The 22,118-nt window shown below is 42.6% G+C and overlaps 2 protein-coding genes across 3 annotated transcripts in view; one reads left to right on the top strand and one right to left on the bottom strand.

Annotated features, from left to right (window-relative positions):
• LOC143302249 (pre-mRNA-processing factor 19-like) overlaps positions 1 to 9,286 on the bottom strand; it is a 29,742-nt gene extending 20,456 nt beyond the window's left edge. The window contains exon 1 of the mRNA XM_076616834.1: positions 9,076 to 9,286. Within this exon, the coding sequence (XP_076472949.1) occupies positions 9,076 to 9,271 (196 nt within the window). The 5' untranslated portion in view covers positions 9,272 to 9,286. The remainder of the gene's footprint in view (positions 1 to 9,075) is intronic.
• Positions 9,287 to 9,540: 254 nt separating this feature from the next.
• LOC143274808 (uncharacterized protein CXorf65 homolog) overlaps positions 9,541 to 22,118 on the top strand; it is a 40,474-nt gene continuing 27,896 nt past the window's right edge. The window contains exons 1-3 of one of the 2 annotated variants that reach the window (XM_076578738.1): positions 9,541 to 9,669; positions 10,371 to 10,687; positions 21,074 to 22,118. The exon at positions 21,074 to 22,118 is cut by the window's right edge and continues 1,053 nt beyond it. The gene's annotated coding sequence lies outside the window, so the exon portion shown is untranslated. Of the gene's footprint in view, positions 9,670 to 10,325; positions 10,688 to 21,073 lie in introns of both variants that reach the window. The other variant, XM_076578737.1, reaches the window with a different exon arrangement.

Raw genomic sequence — 22,118 nt, 5'->3', positions numbered from 1 at the left:
TTTGTTTTTTCCATTATAGTCTGTCCAATCTTTTCCCATCTAGTCTTGGGTTTTGAATCTCTGGTTTGTCTTCTCTGCTTTTTTTGTTGTTGTGTAATTATTATACTTAGTGGTGATCTATTCCTGCCTGTTTTGATAAGGTCTGGTCTGTCTCTGAAGACATCTCCTTTGGTCTGTAAGTCTTGATCGTTTGTAGAAATGTACTAGGCCAAAGTGTGTTTGCATGTGTAGAGTGAGGATTAGGTTGGGTGGTCAGGGCCTGTGTGCACTTACACATGTAAACTGACATGACACTGTGGGAGGGGATGGGGGATTCTAAATTGAATTCTAATGAGTAGTGTGTATGTGCGTGGGAGGAGAAGGAGGGGTCGATGGGTTGGATGCATGGGGGAGGGGGGTTGTGAGCGGAATCTTGGTGTGAACTGACAGAAGGCAGGGCACTGCAGGATCCTCAGTGGATAGTGATGGAGATGGACGGTTGGTATCTTTGTGTTGGATGTTACTAGTGTCAGGCCAGGGGCATAGCCCTTGCTACTGGTACTATGTAACCCAGTACTACCTGCCGCATGTAAAGTCTCCCAACGACGGACCAGGCGGAGGAGGAAACCTTTCCCAACGGCTGTGAAGGCGGAAGAGGATGACCAAAGGGCAGGGGGAGCTCTTATCCTTAGCTGGAAGTCCTCCTAGGAGATGGAGCTCCGAAGAAAAAACCTGCACCTGCCGAGGCCGTCTTACACGTGGCAGTATCTGCACCTGTGGGACTGTGAGCGTCGGTAGGCGAGAGAGTGGGGAAAAAGTCACCCGTGCTGGTCAGGCAACCAGGCTAATGGTGGAACGACGAGCTAGCCCTTCAACACCCAGTTTCCCCAAGCCCTGCGGCGACGGAAAAGTGGTAACGGGGACAGGCAGAGGATGCTGCTGGCAGTTCCTAGTCACGACTCTGCACGCAGGCGGCTGTGGGGTGATGGTCGTCCGCTGTAGACTGGGGCAGATGTGGCGCCCGAATCCTCCCACAGTGTCAGAGCAGCCCTTTTTAGGGACAGCACTCCTCTCCCCACATGGGGAAGGGGAGATTAAAGGATCCCTAAACAAAGCCTGCCCTGCCCAGTACCTAATAGGAAACCGCACCTACTTGGACATCCCACACTAGCGGTCGAAAACAACAGAAGAAAAGAATCAGGAGTCATTCCCTGACTCTGGTTGCCTGGAATGTTCGCACCCTCTTAGACAGAGATGACAGACCAGAAAGACGCACAGCACTCATTGCTAGAATGCTTGATCTGTCAAGTGAACTTTGCATAATGTCCAACTATGATGCCATGTGTAGGCCTGGTGTACATGATGTTCATGTGAGGTGGGAAGACTGGATGGGGGTGGGGGGTGATGGGGGAGGAAGGGAGATATGGTGGAGGGGAGGAGGTGGGAGAAGGAGGTTTAGATAAGCTTTGATAGGTGTTTGGGAAGTGGAGGGCACTGGAGAGGGTGTGTGTGGGGGGGGGAGGGGGGAGTTGCAGTCTTGCACCAACAACTGTTGCCAACATGCTGACACTGACGTCAGTATGACATGACAGTATATGTGACGTTTAAAATGCTGAGGAGAGTTGCTTGACAAAATTAGGCAACTTGTGTGTGTGTGTGTGTGTGTTAGAGATTGGATAGTGTGTGTAGGGGGTTTTGGGGCACTGGGAAAGCCAGCACACAACTGAGTGATAGAGGTCTATGCGGAGTAAGAAAAACTGGAACATATTGATTTTTTTTTTTTAAATGTGTGCACAATATTCGTCAAATAAACAAACAATAAATGTAAGAATAAGGGTAAATAAACACACACACACGCACGCGCGCACCCCCCACCAGCCCCCAACACACACACACAGGTAGCAAATGCCCCTTTATCTCTCTCTCTCTATGTCACACACACACACACGCACCCACAACAGATATACAACAAATATGCAGTCTCACAGATATGAATGCACAAATAAATGTTCACAGGCCCAACACCACACATTAAATTTAAAGTACATGAGACCTGACACATAAACTCTAGCACACGCACACATACAAACGCACGCGCGCGCGCACACACACACACAAACATCTACATTCCCCATCTGCAGACCCACACAGACATGCACACACACAGAGACACGCACGCACATGCACACACACACAGAGACACGCGCGCGCATGCACACACACATTCATATGTTTTTTCTCCCACAATACCCAAAACATTGACATACACGACCCCCCCGTCCCCCCCCCCCCCACACACACACACACACAGAGGCACGCTCACACACCAACACACACAGGCATACATGTACTTACACGCATAGAGCTCTGTATCTGTGTGTGTGTGTGGCACACACACACACACTGTGCCACACGCACACTCAGTCACACCCACCAACTTTTTTCCCCCTCTGTTTAAATTGTCATCCTGTGTGTGTGTGTGTGTGTGTGTGTGCGTGTGCGTAGTATATATGTGATGCCTTTGTGTTTGTGCGCGCGCGCGTGTGTGCAACTGTGCCGTGTGTGTGTGTGCTGCGCGCGCGCGTGCGTGAGTATGTGTGTATAACTGTGTGTGTTCGCACATACATGTACGTGTGTGATATTTCGAGCCTGTGTGTGTGTGTGTGTGTGTGTGTGTGTGTGTTCATATCTATAATTTGTACTATTGTCTTGTCGTGTATATATATATATATATATATATATATGCTACATGTATGAACTTTTTATGTGCTGTGGTATGTCAAATATACACTTTTGTATGTATTGTTTGGCGGGCGCAATAGCCGAGTGGTTAAAGCGTTGGACTTTCAATTGGAGGGTCCCCGGTTCGAATATCGGTAACGGTGCCTGGTGGGTAAAGGGTAGAGATTTTTTCGATCTCCCAGGTCCACATATGTACAGACCTGCTAGTGTCTGAACCCCCTTCGTGTGCCGAGTATACGCAAGCAGAAGATCAAATATGCACGTTAAAGATCCTGTAATCCATGTCAGCGTTCGGTGGGTTATGGAAACAAGAACATACCCAATATGCACACCCCCGAAAACGAAGTATGGCTGCCTACATGGCGGGGCAAAAACGGTCATGCACGTAAGAGCCCACTCGTGTACATTCCAGTGAAAGTGGGAGTTGCAGCCCACGAACGACGAAGAAGAAGAAGTATATATTGTTTCATGTGAGGCAGCTAGAGCCCATTGTATGCCCGGGGATGCTTTGCCATATAAGTGCTATGTATCATTACTGCCATTATCGTGCAAACTTTCAAGACTAGCGAAACGTCACCGCAAAGGTCAGTGGCATCACAATGGACAGCGTCATCACTGAAGCGTGAGGAAGCAATTCTTCCCAGACCGTGACAGCATAGAATCTCACGCACACACACACTTATACATATACGTGCGCGCGCACGCGCACACACATACTTATACACACACACACTCTCACACACATACAAATGCACGCATGCACGTACACACGCACACACACACTCGTACACTGACAAGCACACAAGGTGTCTGATATATATCACTAATAGTAAATGAATTTGAATGAAAGAACACACGCACACATGCTCACACACAGTATAATACACTCATAATAGTCAGTGCTAACAGTCCACAAAGCTAGAGTTACTTTTCTTTTCTGGCTGTCTCAGTGGTTGCACACACACACATTTTTTTCCCTCCTCGATTTTTTTCCTACCCCCGTCTGATATCACTTACAGTGAAAAAACATTAAACTAAAGAACGAACGAAACACACACACACACACACTTTTTTCCCTCCTCGATTTTTTTCCTACCCCCGTCTGATATCACTTACAGTGAAAAAACGTTAAACGAAATGTGGCAGTGAGAGCCAAAAACAAATAAATAAATAAATTAATAAATAATAAAATGAAATAAAATAAGTCAATAAAAAAAAACTTATGAAGATTAAGTTGCGAATAAATATTTTTTTTAAATATGAAGAAAATTATTTAATATATAAATATATAAAAAAAATCCAGGGGTTATTTCCCTTAGAAAAATAAATGAAGGCTTATCTGCTCACATTAAATTTATAATTTGCAGAATCCCACCGCACCCACAACTCATTTGACTACGAGTAATACAGAACAACACACAGATACGACAAACAATATCAACACCCAGTCACACAGTCTAATCAGGACACCATACAAAAATTTACAAAACAAATATACAGCCTCACTAACAACAGACAAATTATAACAGAGACTGCTGTTCAATTCAAACAACCATTTATTAATCAAGGAGTATTATAGAAGGGGCTTATGGGGTGGACAATGGGTAAAAAAAACAGCAACACAAAAACAAAACCAAACAAAAAAAAACAAAAACAAGAACACACAACCATGCACCTCTAACTTCTCCCACAATTATTTCACAAACAAAAACTACAACCCCCCCCCCAAAAAAAAAAACCTACAAATTTTCCTGTCCTCCTATTAACAAAACCCGGTCCCAAAATTTGGCAAATCCTAATCTTAACCCCTACTAAACCCCAATTTTGCTGTTCCTACTCCTAATCAAAATCCATCTAAAAAATAATAAAATAAAAAATATTAAAAAAACAACAACAAAAAACAACCCGCTGCCGCGGCACCTCTGCACACAAAATAGACCTTTACATATCAGCCAACGGCCATTTTCAAAACAATCTAACACTACATTAGAGCCACAGCAGCTTATCTCAATACTCATTATATAAAAGAGACAATCAGCTGTCACTCCCTGGTAGCGACAATTAAATCATGCCACTGATTTACAGCATAAACTATCTTTAAGGTAATCACAAAACACACCCTTCAAAACACTGTGGAACACACACACAAAAAAAAACCAACCCTTATTCTTTTCCTGGGTAACATCTTATAAAACTTAAAATATAAGACTGCAAGAACCAGTCCTAGAGATCTCTTGGCACATTTCAAAAATAAGATGCAAACGTGGATACCCAAAATGACAAATCAAATGTCAGTGTCAACCACAGTAACACCCCAGCATGCACCTGACAGTGTTATTAAAACACTAACAATATTGTTTGTCGCACCAATAGCCACTCCCGCGTTTTTTTGTTTGTTTTTTTGTTTTTTTTGTTTTTGTTTTTTTGTTTCATAAAACCTGGAGAAAATCTTAACCAAATCTACTCAATTTGGCGCCATCCTTTTTATAATTCTATAGACAAACAAAATAGTGTCTTTCATCTATTTCTAGCAACTATCACTTATGCATTTTTAATCATTTTATACAGAAAATTTACCTTTAAAACAACAGGCTAAACTACTACAGGGTGCAGAACATGGCGGCTTCTTGGCGTCTTTGTAAAAACTAAACTCGGACTATTCACATCAAATTTAAAGTATAATTTATAAAATTATTCATATAACAAAAATAATCCTAAAAATAAAATTAAAATACTCATCAATACTACAAAAATTCTTGGTTAATAAATCAAAAAGAAAAGCATTAATAAAAAAATAAAATAAAATTAACTTCCAAATCTTTTTACCTCAATAATCTACAACACAACAAAGCGGGAGGCAATCGGAATTTAAGTCCACACTACCACATAAAGAACGAACGAAACACACACACACACACACACACACTTTTTTCCCCCTCGATTTTTTTCGTACCCCCGTCTAATATCACTTACAGTGAAAAGACGTTAAACTAAAGAACGAACGAAACAAACACACGCACGCACACACACACACACACACACACACACACACACACACACACACACACACACACACACACACACACAAAAGACAAGACAAGACAAGACAAAGATTTTAATGTCCATTCAGCGTTACAACGCCCTTCAGACAAGGGGGCAAGAAATAACACGCATTCTTGTGAACACCTCAAGTAATTTGCATGATCATTTGAACTATAAACACCGACGCGCACGCACGCTTTCAGACAGAAACAAATTCATTCACGCACGCTCACTCTCGCGCAAGGTCGCGAGCGCCAAGTCGCAACCATCCCTCTCTAAACCCTCCTCACCCCCCTCACCCACTCCCCACCCTAGATTGTCACACACACACACACACACACACACACACACACACACACATCCCACATACCCACACATCCTCCTCACCCACAATCACACACACACGCGCGCGCGCACGCGCACGGACAGAGGATCATCTTGAGACGAATTCCTAGAACGTTAAATGCTGTCACAATTAATAATTTCCATTTTCTTTTTTCTTATTTGTATTGCCTTTGCAATGAATCCCACTAATTCTTTCAGAAAAAATACGTTGTTACATGAAAGAATGTTTGCCACACTGTTTTGAACAGTTTTTCCTAATGTCACTGTAAGTAGTACAATGAAACAAAAAATGATCTTCATCTTCTAATCCGTCTCCACATGATGGACAGTTAACATCTGACAGATTTTCGTTATCAACTAAGAACCATCTTTTACAACTTTTTAGACCAGAGAGAGAGAGAGAGAGAGAGAGAGAGAATTGCTGGATTCATGTTACAGAGTTCGATTGGAGTATTCCTGCAGTGTGACTTAGCGGCTACAGGTGTTATTGTATTTATTTCCTTTTAAATTCGTTAATTAATGTTATAATGTCGTATTGAAAGGATGTTGAACGCACTGTTCTAATTAACTGGTATGTAGGACCAAAAAAAACCACGAAGAGGGGCAATGCTTTTCTGAAAGTGAATTGTCTTTATCCATTTCTAATTATCTGTGCTTATCTTTCCCTTCTTTTTTGTGGTAAGAATGCTTTTAACATGTTCAGTGTTTGTAAATAACATCATCCACTCTATAATCAACCAGGTCTCATGAAACAGCTCAGACATGTCCTCATATTCTCGTACATTAAATGTTCAACGTCAAATGGCCAGGAAAAAATAGTCATCATTGAAGTAGGCGTGAAAATCCACCTTCCATAATTATCCTTCATCCCTTCAATAACAAATATATATATATATATATATATATATCTGTCGCATAGCCTGTGTGTTTGGCTAAGTTTTCATCTCAACTATGACAGCAAAAACAACAAAAGTAGTAGAAGTAGTAAGGAGGAGGAGTAGAAGCAGAAGGAGAAGAAAACTTTTACAGCACAGAAACTTGTGCAAACAAATCACAGCACTTGCACACCAGTCGTTCACACGCACGAATGACATTGATCCCGAAAAATGGAAATAAACGAAATAATGTGAACACATGTGCATTGAAAGCTAGAGAACAAAATTTTGACCCCCATTTTTCACAGCCGAGTCGTTATTTACGCTGTCACCAGCAAGAAGATCATCGTGCCCAAACGGTCATGAACAGTGTCCGAATCTCTAAGCCGATCAACGTACGTGTTTGTTGAAAAACCAAAGCCAACAGTTGTAACGCTGTTAAAATGTTCGCCTTACACCAACTTGACAAAATGCTTTTGACAACCGACACGGCGCATGATAAGGTCGATTTTATTCAAAATCACTATTCTCCCCGGATTCCCGTTATTAGCAGCATAAAAACAGCAAGGGGGTCTGATTGGACAAGGTGTTAGGATCTTCCAATCAGATAAGAATATGCTATCGTGGGGTATATATACGTGCTGCAAGCGTTGCTGGCAGACGGCAGTGAAGTATTGCTTCCCACACTATGCAAACAAAGTGATCGATATCTGTGAGTGTCTTGAGATTCCGTGATTTGGTCAAGGATTTAAGTTTGACGTGTCGGGGGGGCGGGGGGATGGAGGGGGGGCATATAGGGGGAGGGGTGACAGGTGTTGGGGGTCCACATGACAGATAACACGAGGAGAGCAAACAGACTGGGTCGTCTTTGCTCAGTTGCAAAACGAACGCAAATATGGTGTCAGTATGCCCCTGACAAAGTCGGTCGTGCCACCATGTGAAAACACAGGACAGTTTCGGTTTTCTGTTGAGAAAGAGGGGGCGATAAGCGTCAGAGGGCGGGGGGAGGGGGAAAGTGGAAGGGGATGATGAGAAATCAATGAAACGTTATAACAGTACTACATAATAATCAGTGATGATGTTCAACAGCATGGCAATGAATAACTTGTGAAACATATCGAATGTTTTTGTTCTTTTTTAAAGGTTTTCTTTTCATCCAATGCCTTTTTTTTTCTTTTCTTTTTTTTCTTTTTTTTTTCTTTTTTTTTTTGTAACCAAAGAGAAGAGATTCTGCCTTGCAGCTGCAAGCTGGTGAGTTCAACGAGTCTACTGCATAAGAAAAAGGGCCGCATTGTGTTTGCATGATCACAGATCTGGGAGGTGCAGGGACGGGTGTGTTGATGGTCAGTGGGTGGAAATCACGTGGTGTGTCATCGGGCTGATGGAAACTCAATCAATCAATCAATCAAAAACACTTTATTAATCCACATGGAAATTAAGTTGTGCAATCACAGGCTCGTTGTAAACACTGGCATAAAATCATCATTCGCAACATAGAAAGAGATTAAAACTAGTCAAATAAGAATTCCCAATAGCTGACGATAGACTAACCCCCCTCCGCACACACACATACTCATGTTAAGACAATAGGGTATTGCACAACAATATTTACAAATGAAAACATCCAACCAAAAAAGGGTATAGATTACTAAAAATGACATGCGCGCACGCACGCACGCACGCACGCACGCACACATACACACATGCACACACACACACACACACACACACACACACACACACACACACACACACGTCAAGACCATAAGGTATTGTACAACAATACATTAATAAAAACATCAAAGGAATAAATCGTATATATCAGTAAAATGCGCGCACACACACACACACACACACACACACACACACACACACACACACACACACACACACACACTCACTCACTCACTCACTCACTCACACACACTCACACACACACACATACAACGTATGCATGCACATAACATATGTCACGCCAATAAAATTAGTACATTAACATTAAGATACATGAAATCCAAGTAAAATAAGAATAAGAAAATATTTAAAAATCACTTCCGTTCACACACACACAGAAATGCTTGCCCGTGCTCACCGTGTCCAGGATCACGCCATCCTTTGTCAATCCATCTAAACACAAGGCGAGAGTCGCTCGCAACAGTCCTAAGTGAAACAGTGTAATGTTCAGTTGTGCCGATTGCGAGATGAAGAAAGGTTGGCAGAAAGGAGGAAGGAAGGCATAGGAAAAACAGAAAAATATAAAGAAATTGAAAAAGAAAAAACAACAACATGAACTGGATAAAGAAAGAAATGACAAACGACTCGGCACAGGAAGAAAAGAAGGAAGGAGGAAAAAGAATATAAAAAAAGATGAACATTTTCTTGTTGCCAGGCGTCTCCAGTTTCTTGGCCGTGTAGCAGAGAGTACATGCAAGATATATTCTTGACTGCGTGAAACCGGCCCCAGGGGACGAGATTTCAACAGTGGGAACGAGAGGAGATAGTGTCTTCTCTCTCTGTCTCTGTGTGTGTGTGTGTGTGTGTTGATCACACTGAACGAACAAAACAGCTTCAAGCATGGACGAAGCATATTCTGCAAGTCAAACAGGCCTAATCGCGGATCTTGTTGCGCCTTGACAACTCAATTACCATTCCGATTAAAATGGGAGTGGGAGAAGCCGGGCTGACAGTGGGTGATTTTATTTTCGTGTGCAAATATGCCATCGGGAAAGTGCGTCAGTCACATGTTTACACACATACACAAACTGTCTGGGTTGCTGTGAACCGAGAAGTGCCCGGAACTTTCCCTGATTTCTCTTCGGTTGTGTGCTTTTCGCTCATGCATGAGTGCTCGTGTTGCTGTATGTGTTGAAGATGGGTGCGTGTGAAACGAAAAGGAAACGGATGCAGATGCTGAAAGATTCAGGGGACAGTTTTTTTTTTGGGGGGGAGGTGTCTTTCTCTGTAACTGTTTCTTATTCGCCTCTCCCTCCTTCCTCACTTACCCTCTCGTTACCCCCTCTCTCTCTTTCTGTGTGTGTGAGTGAGTGAGTGTGTGTGTGTGTGTGTGTGTGTGTGTGTGTGTGTGTGTGTGTGTGTGTGTTGCGCGGTAAGTGGAAATGTTTACTCGCACATTGGGGCGTGTATGAGTATATGCATGACTTTGTTTTTTGTTTTACCGTGTCTGCTACGTCTGTGAACACACACACACACACACACACACACACACACACACACACACACACACACACACACACACACGATCCAGAATGAAAACACATCGGCATTACCGCCGATACACCCCCACCCTTGCAATCCTTCCTCTCTCTCCACACGCGGTGCCAGCCCTGCTGTTCACTGCCTTTCGGCACCCCGGATCACATTTCACAGCGTCCTTCCTATACTACCCGCCCACCCGGCCGAAACAAATTGCTACTGCGGGACCAAAATATACATGAAGGGTGCTGTACCCGTTTGCTCTTCTAGTAGAGACTGCCACCCGTTTCTGTTGACCTGGTGCCTGTCCGGACTTATTACTGTGAGTGGTGTGCTAGTAACGCGGGCGGTTGAGAAGTGTTGTGTTTAGAGTGGTTGTGATTTGGTGGGTAGTCACCCCACCTGAGTGTTGGTAGAGACGGTGCGTGGCTGGTGTGGAATCCTTGGCTGTTCTGTGCAGAGAAGGACAGGTGGTGGATGTGTCTGCACAGGTTAGTGATCAACACATGGACACAAGGGGAGGTGGTGTTTGTGAGGGTTCGGTTAATTGTGGGGAACAGTTATTACTGATGCAGTTGATGACTGGATTCGCCGTTTGGGGTTTGAGAGAGACAGAAAGGTAGAGATGAAGACAAAGCCGTAGAGGCAGGGAGATGGGGGAGGGAGAGAAACAGAGAGGGAGGGAAGGAAAGAGGCAGAGTGGCTGCTGCTGCTGCTGAATATGATGATGATGATGATGATGATGATGATGATGATAACTTTTTCGAGTGAAATTTGAGAAGATCGCATGTAGATAGAAGAAAGTTTTCCGTCATGACTCTTTACAAGTGCATGTCTTTGCTTTCCTTTCTGAATCGGACTAATAACACGTTGTATAAAGCGTGCTATTTTTGTCTGTTTACATGTGTCGGCCTGTATTTGTCGGATCCAGGAAATGTCTGACTGACGATGTAAACCATACATAGACACGGGTTCAGAAAAAAAAATTTAATGGAAGATACGAGTTGAAGACGATTTGTCAATGACAGTTTGAAAAAAAAAAAAAAAAAAAGATCAGAGAACAACCCGAGAAAGTTCCGTGAGCCACAACTAGGAGTCTGTTGTTCCCTCGACGAAAAAGACTGCAGCAGACGTGAATAGGATTGTTTTTGCTATTGTGTTCGTTGTTCTTAGTAGAAATGTAGGAGTGGATCAGGCATGGTTTTCGAGATCATAAAGACAGTTTACTATGAAAAAAGAAAAGAAGAAGTACAAGTCGTGAAGATACAGTGTTTCAGTGACTGTATGTCGATGTACAGACTTACAAAGCCCAAGAATACCAACAAAACACGGGTTTTGATGCCACCAAACAAATCATGCATTTGACGAAGTTTGGTGCATGCAATTCTAACTGTTTGAACAGTTTTATTCAAGCTTTGGCTCCGGGAGGGGGCGTTTTCGTGTTTTGCAATTGTAACTGTTGTTTTATAACCACATGGGCAAGAACGTATTGTAGGACGGAAAAAAAGAGAGAAAAAAAAGATTGGCAATATGATACAGACACGAACTGATCAGCCTTGAGATTATACTGCTGGTCAGTGGTTAGAAAAAACAAACTAAGCGTGATCTAGTTGATTCAGCAGGCCACGAAAGATCTGAAGGCTTGAAAGAAAAGATTGTCAAATTCACTTCTTTCTTTTGTATTCATGAGGCGTCGTGCTTTAAAGATGCAACCAATAATGCCGATTTATCTATAATAGAAAAGCGTTCGTATAATCGTGTCTCGAAGATCCACTCGAAGCTTGAGAGTGTGTCAGTCTTTTGCGGAGCACTGCCTTCATTTAAAAAGGGAAAAATGCCCCTCCACTGTTTTCATAAACACTACATCATGCGGTTTTTATACAGCCAATCATAAACGCTGATTTCTTATTCTCCCCCCCCCCTCCCCCGTCCCTTTTGGGTGTGTGTGTGTTTGGGGGGGGGGGGGTGAAGTAGAGTGCCATGGGGAGTGGGGCACGAATTTAATATTATTTATTGTCTTTATTTTCAGCTTCGAATGAAAGCCGTGTCAATGATTTTAAAACAAAGCCTGAATATCAATTGATCAATTGAACTCATATTTGTCACAATTAATTTTTGACTGGAAATCGTCTTTAATGACGTTTGTCCCTTGCTTCCGTATTTCTACACGCTGATTTTGTTTTATCATCTTGTTTGTTTCTTTTTCTTTAAGAACATCATCGAACACTTCGAACCTAATGGACAAGCTGACAGTCAATGTGTTGGTGCGCGCGACGAATATTAAGGAGATAACTGTGGTTGTGACAACAACTTCGAATGTTCTATATATTACAACTACTACTGACAATGGATATTTCGTGTAAAGGGTAATGTCCCGAAAGATATCCTAGCATGACGCGATATGATTCCTTCAGCAGACAGGCAGACAAACAGGCAGGCAGGCAGGCAGGCAGTTAGACAGGCAGGCACGCATACAGATAGACAGACAGACAGACAGACAAGCAGACAAGCAGGCAGGCAGGCATACAGACAGACAGGCAGGCAGGCAGACAGACAGACAAGCAGGCAGACAAGCAGGCAGGCAGGCATACATACAGGCAGACAGGCATACAGACAGACAGGGAGGCAGGCATGCAGGCATGCAGGCATACAGGCAGGCAGGCAGTTAGACAGGCAGGCAGGTAGTTAGACAGACAGACAGACAGACAGGCAGGCAGACAGATAGACAGGGAGACAGGCAGGAAGGCAGGCAGGCATACAGACAGACAGCCAGACAGGCAGGCAGGCAGACAGATAGACAGACAGACTGAGAGAGGACCAAGGAAGGGTCTCTATGTACGATAATGATCATGAGGGGCTGGTTACCGACCAGCACAACAGTTCCCTGAGTCAGTGTCCTTGTTGTGGAGACCATCAACGCCACACACAGGATCAAAGCCCATGCCTCTTTCTGCAGTGCCCGCACCCTCCTGCTACACACACACACACACACACACACACACACACACACACACACACACACACACACACACAGATAGAGAGAGAGAGAGATATCTATAAAAGGATTCCATTGTCCTGTATCCTATCCAAATCCATTTTGCCTGGGTGTCAGTCTCTCTGTCTCTCATATCTATTCTACGTATCTATCTCTGCCCTTAAATGGACTCTTTGCGACTGACTGGTTCGATCTCTCTCTCTCTCTCTCTCTCTCTCTCTCTCTCTCTCTCTCTCCATATAGATATATGTGTGTATATATATATATATATATATATATATATGTGTGTGTGTGTGTGTGTGTGTGTGTGTATGTGCTTGTGTATGTGTGTGTGTGTGAATGGATATATATATATATATATGTGTGTGTGTGTGTGTCTGTGTGTGTGTGTGTGTGAATGGACACACACACACACACACATATATATATATATATATATATATATATATATATATGTTTAGACATTCTTTCTCTCTGTCAACACACACGCACGCACTCATACATACATAAACACGCGCGCGCGCGTGCACACACACACACACACACACACACACATACACACACACACACACACACATTCTCTCTCTCTCTCTCTCTCTCTCTCTCTCTCTCTCTCTCTCTGTCTCTCTCTCTCTCCGTGACTGGCAAAGGAGAGAGAGAGAAATCAGGTTGACTTCAAAATCGACCTCCATATATTCTGCCTTGTTCTTGAAAGGGGTCCGCCGCGCAGTAAAATTAACAATCGATATGCCCAGGCTGTGGAAGTCAAAAGGGTTGTCAGATTGCAGATAATGCTGATCGCTTTTTAATGACACATTTATCATGGTGCGCTGTTGTCATCAGTGCTGCCACAAGGCGGATCAGGCATGAGTCACTGACCTTTTTCTCTGTTCATCTGTAGCGGTACTGAACAGTGCTGAAGATCTGTCTGTCTGTCTGTCTCTGTCCGTCTGTCTGTCTGTCTGTCTGTCTGTCTGTCTCTCTCTCTCTCTCTCTCTCTCCAACCCGATCATGATTGTAATTACACCCCGCATTATTGTTCCTACGTTCTGGTCGAATTGTCTTCTGTCTTATTCAGTGTTTGGCTTTCATTGTCTCTTCTCTCGCTCCTTATCTTTTTTCGTCTATTTTTTGTACGCTATTGTAAATGTTAAATTGATTTGACCCTTCTTGAATGCATCGTTTTCAATTCATGCCTTCTTAATGCTTACGAATACTACTTAATTCCTTCTCAATACACTAGTTTCCGACATTCGCACAATCGCCCGTGAACCGAGGTCAAGGGAAAATTTCAGTCAATTTCAATTGATCCGAAAAATTGTGCTTCAGGTGTACAATCTCCGTGAGAGGAATCAGGTGTTGTGTGAGAAATGGCTGTTCAACTGAACACAGACAGAGTATACGCACGGACACTGCGCACACCTTTGCACACACACACACACACACACACACACACACCTTCGAAACATTGCATAATTACTCCTGAAAATGACACCCTGCTTATTATAGTACGCCAAATATGTATGATGACATGAACTCTGACAGCACTGATCCCTGTTGGTGAACGACCAGTCAGTTTGTGTCGATCCATTTCACATTTGAGGACGTGAACGCTGTACGAAATTTCACACAAACTTTATTATTTTGTTTCCCTGTTTATTCACATTTTGTATTTCTCTCCCACCCATCATCCATTAACAAACACACTTAAATAATTATTCATTGTCCCTGCTTGTCCACTTCATTCCGTATTTGTGATAGTTATTTTCATTGTCACTCTTTAGACAAAATGCAGAGATAACTGTGTGTAATCTCAAAACAAAGTCCTTTAAACTAATTAATATAATATTAAGAATAATGCACAAACAAACTAAAATACAAAGAGTGAAACTCTTTCAATGGAATTGTAGATCTATAGCAACAAATCTACCGTATTTAAAACATCATCTTGCCTCACAACAGTATGAAGTCTTGATGCTGCAGTCTTTATATCACACCAGTCAAACTGCCCAATCTGATGAATTATTATTATCCCCAGTTTACGAACAAGGGGATACAAGCGGAAAGATGTATTCGCGAAGGGTTGGAATACAATATTTGCCGGCGCACCGCCATTTGCAAAAAATATCACTGATATCCATGGATGTGTAGTTACGATTAATTCTAGTAACTCCATGATATTGAATATCATGTCAGTGTATCTACCCAGGGGCCCAAATGATCAAAACACAGAATGGTTACGTTCCATCCAAGACAACCAAGAAAAAGGCTGATAGCGGGTGATTTTAATGCCCACTCATCCTTCTGGGAAAACGACTGCAATATAGTTACCAGTAACCGTCTCGTCGAAAATATACTTGATAGTGCGTTTTATCTTCTAAACGATGGTGGTATCACCAGGATACCAGATGTATCGAAACATAAAGCAACCGCAGTAGACTTAACATTGATAATTTTGTGCCATCTTGCTCATGGTAAACATATAAAGATACTCTTGGTAGTGATCACCTCCCAATTATCATAAATATTACCAAAGAAAATACTCAGAATAGTAATGCTGTACAAGACAAAATCCCAAAATACGATTATAAGTGTGCAGACTGGGATAAATTCAAAATGATCGTCGCTTTTCAAGACTTTGAACACGCAATATATGAAAATACTGACTCCCAGTTTCTTACATTCAAAGAAGCAGTTTTGTCAGCAGTAGACTTATCAATCCCTGAATTAAAAAACATTACATTATCGAAGCATTCAGGTAATGTTTGGTGGAATCACGCCTGTGAGGAAGCAGAACGGAAGAAAACCATATAGAAATGAAGAAAGCAAAATCACACAGTAACAGAGTTATAGCTCAAGCAACAACAAAAATTTTTAAAAAAATGATAAGAAATAATTTTAAAAAATACTGGAGTTCATTTTGCGCCAAAGATGTTATTGACCATAAAAATTCTAAAAAGGTCTGAAAAAGATTAGCAGATATGAAAAATGGAATTAAATTACCAGTTTATCCAATCAAAATTGATGATAAAAGCAAATTTCTTTCGGACAAGGAAAAAGCGGAAATATCTGTAGATATGTTTTCAAAGAATAGCAGAACAGAGGGACTTCCCTCACATTATAAAGCACACAGAGAAAAAGAAGAATCGAAGAATTTGTATTCTGAACCAAACCCACAAAATGATCTTTGTATCAGTTCTCCAATAACTATGGCAGAACTGAAAAATGCAATATCTACGATTAACAATAAAAAATGTTCAGTCGGTCTTGACGGTACTAGTAACTATATATTAATAAATTTACCTCAGTGAAAAAATTATTTTCTTTTTTTTTTTTTACATAAGATTATTCATAAATGTTGGGATAATGGTACTACACCACAGTTTTGGAAAGATTCCATAATTGTTCCAGTTCTTAAAGCAGGTAAACCCAAAAGTGATGAAAATAGCTATCGACCCATTGCAGTATCATCCCATACTGGAAAGATTTTAGAGAAAATCGTTTTGAATAGATTGCTACACTACTGTGAAAAAAATGAAATTATACCAGTAAACGAAGCAGGATTTAGAAAGAGATCTGCAATTGAGCATTTGATTAAATTATCTACTCACATGAAGGAACAATTTGCTCGTAGAAAAAGTGTTCTTGCAACATTTTCTGATGTTAAAAGGCATATGATCAAGTATGGCATAGACAGTTACTGTTACAGCTGAAAACTATCGGCCTAAGTGGAAACATGTATAATCATGTTAAGTGCCATTTATCAAATAGAACGATGCAAGCTGGAATAGGTACAGCATACTCTACGCCAAGAACTCAAGATACTGGAATTCCACAAGGATCAATCATAGCACCCATCCTCTTTAATATCACTTTATACATTATCTTCCTAAAGCAATATAAAAAAATGTTACCTTCGTTCAATATGCTGATGATATTTGCATGTGGATGAACATAACTTTAAAGAAGTCAACGCCACAAAGAACGCAAGAATACATTACGATACTGTATCGGGCTGATCTTAACAGCCTTGAGCGGAACATGTTTGAAAATAGATTATCATTGTCCACTGATAAAACCAATATGATGTTATTCAATCCCAGACGTAACCCTGCAAAGCTACCAAATTTCAAACAACTTGGAGAACCTTTGGAATACAAGCAATGTATCAAGTTCTGGGAGGGGTTCCGTACAACAAAGCTGACATGGAATGTTCATCTTGATTACATACTAATACAAGTAAGAAAAAGTTTAAATCTCTTAAAGATCATTAGTAAACAGCCTTCGGGGATGGATGTAAAAACGTTAGTTCACTTGTCTACATCACTTTTCAGATCAAAACTTACATATGGTCAAGAGGTGTACTTTAGTGCCCCGAAGTACCTACTAAAAAGTTACAAAGTTTAGAATGTAAAGCATATGAACTTGCTCTAGGTATACCTAGCCACACATCAAATTTGGAAACATACAGAGAAGCTGGCATTCTTGACTTGACGATTATTAAGAACTTGCAACATCAAAGTTTGTAATAAGTGAAAACTTTATTGGAGAGAGTTGAAAATTAGATCAGATACAGACTTTCCGAAAAGGGCCAGTTCTATATCATCTCAAATGACAATAGCAACATATACTTCTAACTTAATCGAAAGTTCAGAAATAGATGTAAAAAATGTGACAGCCGCACATACTTCCACACCTGTACCATTATGAGAGACACAGAGACCTGCTTTTGATATAAACTATTGCGATCAGAAAAAGGATGAAAATATTGATATAATGATCGTGTTGTAAACACCCGCCTACATGGAAAGTATCAAGACCACCTTCAGGTGTTTACAGATGGTTCAGTGCTGGAAAATGAACACACGGGTGCAACTTTTGTAATTCCAGCACTTAAAATTATAAGAACAGTCTATATTGGAAGTAAGCTATCTATATTTACAGCTCAGCTAGTGGCTGTAATGCTTGCGTTGGAATATCTGATAAACCTTCCTTTAACTATTTTAAGAGTAGTTTTATTGGTTGACTCAGAATCAGTCTTACATGCTTTAGAATCATTAGTTATAAAAACTCGACCAGACCTTATTTTTAAAATGTACATGATTATCTATTGCACATTATATCAGCCAAAGGCACAACCACAGAATTTTGCTGGGTACTCTATCATGTTGGTATAACAGGAAATGAAATGGCCGACAGAGCAGCAAAAAGGGTGCACAAAGAAAAGAGAATTCATTTGAAATAGTTATCCAACAATCCGTTGCAGAATGTTACAGACTTCTCGAGTCTTCAATATGGAACAGACGCCAGGCTAGTGCTGATGACAGGATTTCACACCAAAAGGACAAGGAGTTTACAACTGAAATTACTCAACGCAAATTGATAGATTTCACATCGTACTGTCATAGACTGGTAACCTCTTTGGTATCCCGTATAAGACTGAACGCTTTCAAGACAAAGTTTAGCAAAAGCGTTTATTGTGTATGTGGTAAACAAATCACACGAAATCATATTTTGTTTCGATGTCAAATTATTAACAGGTTACTTCCAAAGTCATGTAAAGTTAGAGAATTCTCAAAACAAAACATAAAAGAAATAATGTCCAACCAATTACTTTTGACTGAACTTGCTGAATCCCTGTTACATAGTCCAACTGGTGTGTTTCTATGATGCGACCTTACTCGGCTTAAATTTCTATTGTAGTTTATGATGTTAATTGCTGTTGCACAGATATTTATGAATTGTTGATTCCATTGTTCTAGTTTATCCTTTCTCTGCATGCCCCCTTCATTCCCCATCCCTTACCCCAACAATCTCACACACACAAACACACTGACACACATGACACTGACGTCCGTCTAATATCACTCAAAGCGAAGAGACGTTAAATGTAAGAAAGAACACACACACACACACACACACACACACACGCACACACTGCTTGCAGCTTCTGCAGACGACAGGGGAATGCTCAAATGAAAATGTCTTTGCACAGAAAAGGGATGACTATTTATAGGAATATGCCGAAACTGAAATCCTTCTCCCTGTGAACTGCTCACCCAAGGAGGTGGGATCGGCTTTGGTTCTAATCGTTTTAGTTCCACGTGTCTGCTCCACTGGGTGCCTGCCCATCAAGCAAGGGCGGTGCCGGTTGGAAGAGTGACGGCGATTATACAGGAGAACATACTGCTGGCTGGCAACTTTTCTCCCACAGGCGTTGGGTAAAGCATCAAGTCGCACACGCGCGCACTTGTGTTCACACAGACGTGTGCGCGGGTGTTGGTGCGCTCAGCATACTCACAGAAACGTATGAATACAAAGACGTTAGCAAGCATGCAAATACGCTCACGCACGCACACACACACACACACACACACACACACACACACACAGAGGCACACACACACACACACACACACACACACACACACACACACACACCGCCGTGACACTCTCTCTCTCTCTCTCTCTCTCTCTCTCTCACACACACACACACACACACACACACACACACGGCCATTCCGTTGTGAGTTCATATCCACAGTGTCTAGGGTCACAGTCGACTGTACATAGGAACGTAAGCCCCGACACTCTCCTACCACCTGTTCAACCTCCCCCAACTAGCCAGGTAGGTATACCCATTCACACCTGGGTGCTGACTGTCCTCTGGCGTGTAGGACAACAACAAGGATGTGACACTGCTGTCTGGGGCCAGTGTCTGAGTGCTACCCCAGGATTCACATCTGGGTGGAGTGAGCAACATCGTAGTCAGCTGCCTTGCTCAAGGACACAACATGGCCATACCGAAGCAGGACATGGAATCCTTAACATGGTGAACACTGGATCACAAGTCCAGCGCCCAGTCGATCCTACCACGGCGGTCCCTTGATTGCAATTAGAGCACGTAAAACACAATGTGTAGAAATCTAACCCACGGTGCCAAGAGTTGCCCTTTTGCGACTAATTTCTAAAGGCGCGCGCATGCACGAACGCGCGCACACTCGAACCCAAGCGTGCGCGCACTCGAACCCGCACATAGCCGTCTAATATAAATGATGAACCGACAGGAACGACAACACAAAACCAGCACGTTCACAAGACACAGCATGTGTGTGCAATCATGGGTGACTTGGCAAGAGGATGACAGACCTTCTGACAGGTCGCGGCGAGTGTTTCTTCATGGCTGAAACCAATCTTGCTTTTCGCGCTGAACAAGAACCAACTCGACAAAGAACTGTGGTCTGCCATACATGGTGTGGGGATCTGAGGGCACGGGATCGATTTTCACACTCGACTGATATAATTTTGACCAAAATCAAAGCGATGCTTTTCATTCTCTTTGTCTCTGTCTCTCGCGCGCGTGTGTGAATGTGTGTCCAGCATTAGATTTCAATGGTTTGCCATGCTCTGTAATGTATTGCCTCTCTGCCACGGGGATTTCTTTTTCATCAGTATTTGATATAGTCATACATATCATCGTATATATTCTTGAATGTGTAATGCTTATATTAAAATGTGATTTACTAAGCATGTTATTTCAAATACCCAGTTCACTGTTTAGTTCCATCTGTTTTCTTTGAGGTGAGACAGCTGGAGACGTCAGTGTACTGTGGTGAATGCTCTGCTCCCTGCACCATTATTGCGTGTTCGCTATTAGAATTTATTCAGCCACTGTTTTTACCTTTATTTCGAAGATTAAGAATTGTATCACACACACACACACACACACACACACACACACACACACACACACACACACAGATATATACGTAAATACACCAAATGGTAATTTTGTGCACATAACGGTGCTTAACCAGGAATGCTTTGTTGACCACATGATAATCTGGAGGGTACAGGAAACAACTGCTGTCTGTTTTTGCAGGGTGCGGAAGTAAGAGACAGGGAGACAGAGACAGGGAGACAGAGACAGGGAGACGGTCCATAACACCACGGCGGGCTGTCACGGTGTGGTCAGCCAGCCCTCACACTGACCCGCCACGGACAGAGAACGGTCCTTCCCAACAAACTGGTCACTCAGACCCACAGCCTGGAACACACCCCCTGACCACACCAGGTCTGTGGAGAACACCCCCCCTGACCACACCAGGTCTGTGGAGGACACACCCCCTGACCACACCAGGTCTGTGGAGGACACACCCCCTGACCACACCAGGTCTGTGGAGGACACACCCCCTGACCACACCAGGTCTGTGGAACACACCCTGACCACACCAGGTCTGTGGAACACCCCCTGGCCATACCAAATGGACGGTTCATCGCCAAACTCAGGACGTGCTGACTGCAGTGTGTGAGCGAGGAATTAGAGAAAGCAAGAGTGGAGGACTCATCGAGGGTGGAAGGGGTGGGTCAGCCGTGGTCACAGTGAGACAGCCCCTGGCCTGGACAGCGTGTAAGGAAGCAGAGAGAGCAAGGGTGGAATCCTGGTCCTAAGGTCTTCCTCACAGTTGCCGGGACTGTGCTGCCCGTCGTGAAACAAACAGGGTCAAGGACACTGCAGCACCAGTCGTGCTGAGCGGGGGTGACACATCAACCCAGGGATTCATTTTCATTACTTACATTGCGCCGCTCTGTCTAGTTTCATGCAGGGAAGTTAGCAGACATGACTTCATGTAACGTAAGGATCACTGTGTTGAATGCCCACTCTGTCAGTGTCTCTGTAATTTGCCGACATTGATGCAGTAGTTCGTTATTGATGCAGCAGTTCGACATTCACGCAGTAGTTCGTTCTATCTACGTCACCTGCATATGACGGCAGAGGGCTGAACTACAGGACTGAAGAGTCAACACAGGGCGGCAGACCTGTGGTTCAGTAACAGCATTCTTCTTCATCTTCCTGGCTGTCCTCCACCTTAAAGCTCAGGCAAAATCTGTCACTGACACACTGAGTCTACATCGGCATCGCCGTG

Source organism: Babylonia areolata, chromosome 29 (genome assembly GCF_041734735.1).
Source record: "Babylonia areolata isolate BAREFJ2019XMU chromosome 29, ASM4173473v1, whole genome shotgun sequence".
In the NCBI taxonomy this organism is placed as follows: Eukaryota; Metazoa; Mollusca; class Gastropoda; order Neogastropoda; family Buccinidae; genus Babylonia; species Babylonia areolata.
The sequence above is the reverse complement of the archived record's forward strand: the minus strand, read 5'-3'. Positions and strand labels throughout refer to the sequence as shown.